At 32.4% G+C, this 4,101-nt stretch overlaps 1 protein-coding gene across 1 annotated transcript; it reads right to left on the bottom strand.

Annotated features, from left to right (window-relative positions):
• Window positions 1-413: 413 nt before the first annotated feature.
• On the bottom strand, window positions 414-1,199 carry BDBG_03900 (uncharacterized protein; the record flags this gene model as incomplete). The annotated part of the gene is made up of 3 exons (XM_002625795.1): window positions 414-668; window positions 840-979; window positions 1,094-1,199. 3 exons carry the CDS (start codon window positions 1,197-1,199, stop codon window positions 414-416), a joined length of 501 nt encoding a protein of 166 aa, XP_002625841.1.
• Between the last annotated feature and the right edge of the window lie 2,902 nt (window positions 1,200-4,101).

Raw genomic sequence — 4,101 nt, 5'->3', positions numbered from 1 at the left:
TTGTCTGATTTCTTCATTTCTTCTCATTCTTTTCTTATAATCATAAAAAGATTGAAATAAGTGAGATCATCTGATTTGTAAGTGTCTATGATTTCTCTTACTTCATAAGGCTTTTTAATTGTAAGCTTCTTCTTTTTCAATGCTGATAATAGTGCTGTAGATAATCATAATCTGCTCAGGTCTTACATCTTTACTTTCATAAGTTATGAATCATTGATTAAGTTGTGTAAGATCTGTTTCTCTGATTCTTTCAATGCATACATTTTCAGAGAATGTGATTTGAGTATTTTATATAGCTCAAACCACCTAGGTTGAAACTTCTCAGAACTCTCATTGTGTATGAGAACTCATGTTTCTATCTTGAGATTTGATTCCTTAACTAGTGAGTCTTATATTCTTTTCAATTGAATTGCTCAGTTCAGAAGTAACTCATTAGCTTTTATATATGCATAGCTGATCTCTTTCAATCTTGATTCTGCATTCACAACTGCTGTGTCTGCAACTGCTACTGCTACATTTATAACTGCTGTTTCTGCTGTGTCTGTGACTGTTGTGTCCGCAACTGCTGTTCTCTTTCTCATCTTTTTCAAAGCATTCTCTGAGATGCGCGGATGCAATTCATACAACAGGTAGAATGATGAATACTTGAAGACTGCATGCTGTTGAATCTGTGTAGCCAGTAGCGCCTGCCTGAGATATTCATCTCATAGTCTCATAGGCTTGCTCACTAGATATTTCATCAGCATGTTGCTCAAGATTTCATTCAAGTGTTTCATCTTCTCATTTATCTGTGAATGATATGGCATTGTTCTACAATGTCTTGTCTGTAACTGACTCACAAAATGCCTCACTACTTCTTCTATGAGATTTACATCATTATCAGTTAGAATCTTGTGCAGTATTTCATAGTTGATATAGATCTCATCATGTAGAAACTTCATCATCATCTTCTCTGTCACCTCTGAAACTGCTTTCATGACTGGCCAGTCAGTAGTGTAATCAATAGCAGTAATTATTCATCAATTTTCATTTGACATTCACAGTAATATGTCTATGAGGTTCACTCTTTATCATTTAAATAATTGTATCATACACTTCATCTGATGTTGCACTTTCTCATAGTCTAATTCTTTCTTAGATTCTTTCATAACCTGATAATTCATGCACTTATGAGTGTATGTCTGAATGTTCTCAGTCATGCTTGATCAGTATGCTCTTGATTTGAGTACACTCATAAGTTCAGAGCTTTCTAAGTGACTGAATTCCTTGTGCATGTGAGTCACTAAGTCATGTTAAAATGAAGATTCTAGATAGAGAGCTTCTGTGTATTCTAGATCACAGTAAAGCATAATATTGTTTTTCAATTTTCTCAGCTTGAAGTTTAAAAGCATCTCTTCTACTACTTTCATAAGACACTTATTATTCAACACCTTGTCATTCTTTAAGTAAGAGATCATGGTATTCACTCATTCTGATTCCTTGCATCTTCTCAGCACATTTAACACAAACATCTCTTGTACCTGGTTCACAGAACTCTCACTCATGAAATCAGGTCTGCAACTAATTGTATCAGATATCACAGCATCTGATTCTTTTCAGTATTTAATATGAAGATTGTATACTTGAAACTCTGAGATTTAACATGCTAAGTATTTGAAAGGTTTTATTATTAATTATAGATAGATGAGACTTTCATGATCTGTGATCACTGTTGTCATATACTCAGTTATTAATATATTTATCTCATAACATCAGTACATGCTTAATTACTAGTAATTTCTTTTCATACACTGAGTAATTGAGCTCAGCATCTGATAGTTTCCTACTATTGTACATCATTAGATACAGCTTGCTATTCTTACTCATCTGTAGAAGAGTGTCTCTGATAGCTCATTCAGAAGCATCTGTCTCAATGTAGAAAGGTTTATCACAATCTGATTGAATAAGCATTGAGAATGTTATTACATATTCTCTCAGTGTGAGAAAAGCCTCTTCACATATGACATTTCAGATGATTGAATGAAACTTCTTCTTTCACAGATTTGCATCTATTTCTCTTAAGAGATCTGAGAGTGATGCAGATATTTGTACAAAATCCTTGATAAATCTGCAGTAGTATGAGATTAATTCAAGAAACTGTTGTATATAATGTATGTTTCTCAGCCACAGTCAATTCACTATGACATTCAATTTCTCTGAGATGAGATGTATACAGTCATCACTCACTACATATTCTACAAACTTCAACTCTTTCATTTCAAACACACACTTGATTGATTTGACATAGAGCTTATACTCTGTCAGAGTTATAAACACTTCATTGAGATGCTTCAGATGTTCATCATATGAGTTTGAAAAGACTAGAATGTTATTAAGATATACAAGACATGAGATTTCATTCTGTTTATAAAGAATTGTATTCATCATTGTTTAAAAGATGACAGATACATTTGTCAGATCAAATGATATTATCAGGAATTTGAACTTCTCTCATTGTGTATTAAATATAGTTCATGAGACTGACAGTTTGTCTATATGAATCTGCCAGTATTCTGAGAGAAGATCAATCTTCAATACATATCAGGTGTTTCTGACTGTATTTAACTGTTATTGAATCTGTGACAGTGAATATTCATTCTTGATTATAAGCTTGTTAAGTGCTTGATAATTGATACACATCTGTCACTTCTCACTCATCTTTTTCATGAATAGGACTGGAAAGCCTCACATACTTGATGAGAATTGTATGAAACTATGTTCTAGAAGATCAGTGATCTGACACTTCTGTTCTTTGAGATGCATTTGTGACAGAGAGTACACATTCTGATTGACTGATTTTATGTTCTCTATGTCAATCTCATGTATGAATTCTTGTTCCAGCAGCAATTCCAGTGAAAGATCTATTTGAAAGATCTTTTTATACTTCTTCAGAAGCTTCTTCATACACTTGTTCTTCTGTATATTCTTTATCTTGATTTTCTCTGCTTCTCAGTTCTGTATGATATACAGAATGTTTTCAGATCAGATCTTACAAATCATTCTCTTTGCTTATTAATGTATAAGCAGATTTAACTCTTCTATATCAGAGATGTGAAATGTCCTTCTTATATCAGTTAATAGAATTATATAAACTGTTTTCTTTCTATCAGTCAACTGTATATGACATGTACATCATTGAATCTGCAGATTGAATCTTTGAAATCAATTAAGTCTGAGAATAAGGTTGTATTTCATGTTCTACAGCTCTTACACTTAAATATAGCAAGATCATTCTCTGAAGTACAAGAGAACTCTTACTCTTACAGATAATATCAAATATTAGTTATTAGATAATCTTATATGTCAGAGATTCTTCACTCAGTGAACCTCTTTCAATCTTCAGATTATATAATTATTAATATATTATATAGAAGCTTCTGTGTCTGTTAACACTTTTACAGTCATCTCTTGATTCTTACTCAAGTGTCTCTTATATATTAACATTTCAGATCTCAAGATATTGAGATGAGTATTCACTTCATTCTCACTTACTTCTCAGTCAGAAGCCTGCTTTCTCTTAGTATTCACAGAATTCAGAGAATCATCTAACACAGACATCTCTTTCACTTTGAAGACTTTTCATAGAATATTAGTAAGTGTCTCTGAGCTCACTGATTCTGCTAGTTTTTTAACTCTCTTACTTCTCTTAACTGTGCACACTGAGTGTAATCTTTTATATCATGATTTTGACATCTGCAGTTGAAGCAAGCTTGATACTCATAATATCAAGGTTTTCACTCAGAGAATCTCTTTTTCAGAGAATTCAGTACTTTAGCAATGACATTCAGATCTAGATTCATTATATTCAGGTGTGTGACTTGTGTTATAGAAGTCTGATTATCTGTTCTCTGCTGAGACATACTTGATTACAGCATTTTCTATTATAATTGACTCACTTGTTTCTGTACAATGAGAATATTATATGCTTTCTCTACTATGTCTGACTGTGAGGTTAAGCATTTCTATTCTGCTCTTAACTCAGGTGTAAGATTATGAATGAAGATCTATAAACAGAAAGATATTAAAAGCTCTTCATTTAATATAAGATAGTGTAAGCTGAAG

This window comes from Blastomyces gilchristii, assembly GCF_000003855.2.
Source record: "Blastomyces gilchristii SLH14081 genomic scaffold supercont1.6, whole genome shotgun sequence".
Classification (NCBI taxonomy): Eukaryota; Fungi; Ascomycota; class Eurotiomycetes; order Onygenales; family Ajellomycetaceae; genus Blastomyces; species Blastomyces gilchristii.
This window is presented reverse-complemented; position numbering and strand designations above follow the sequence as displayed.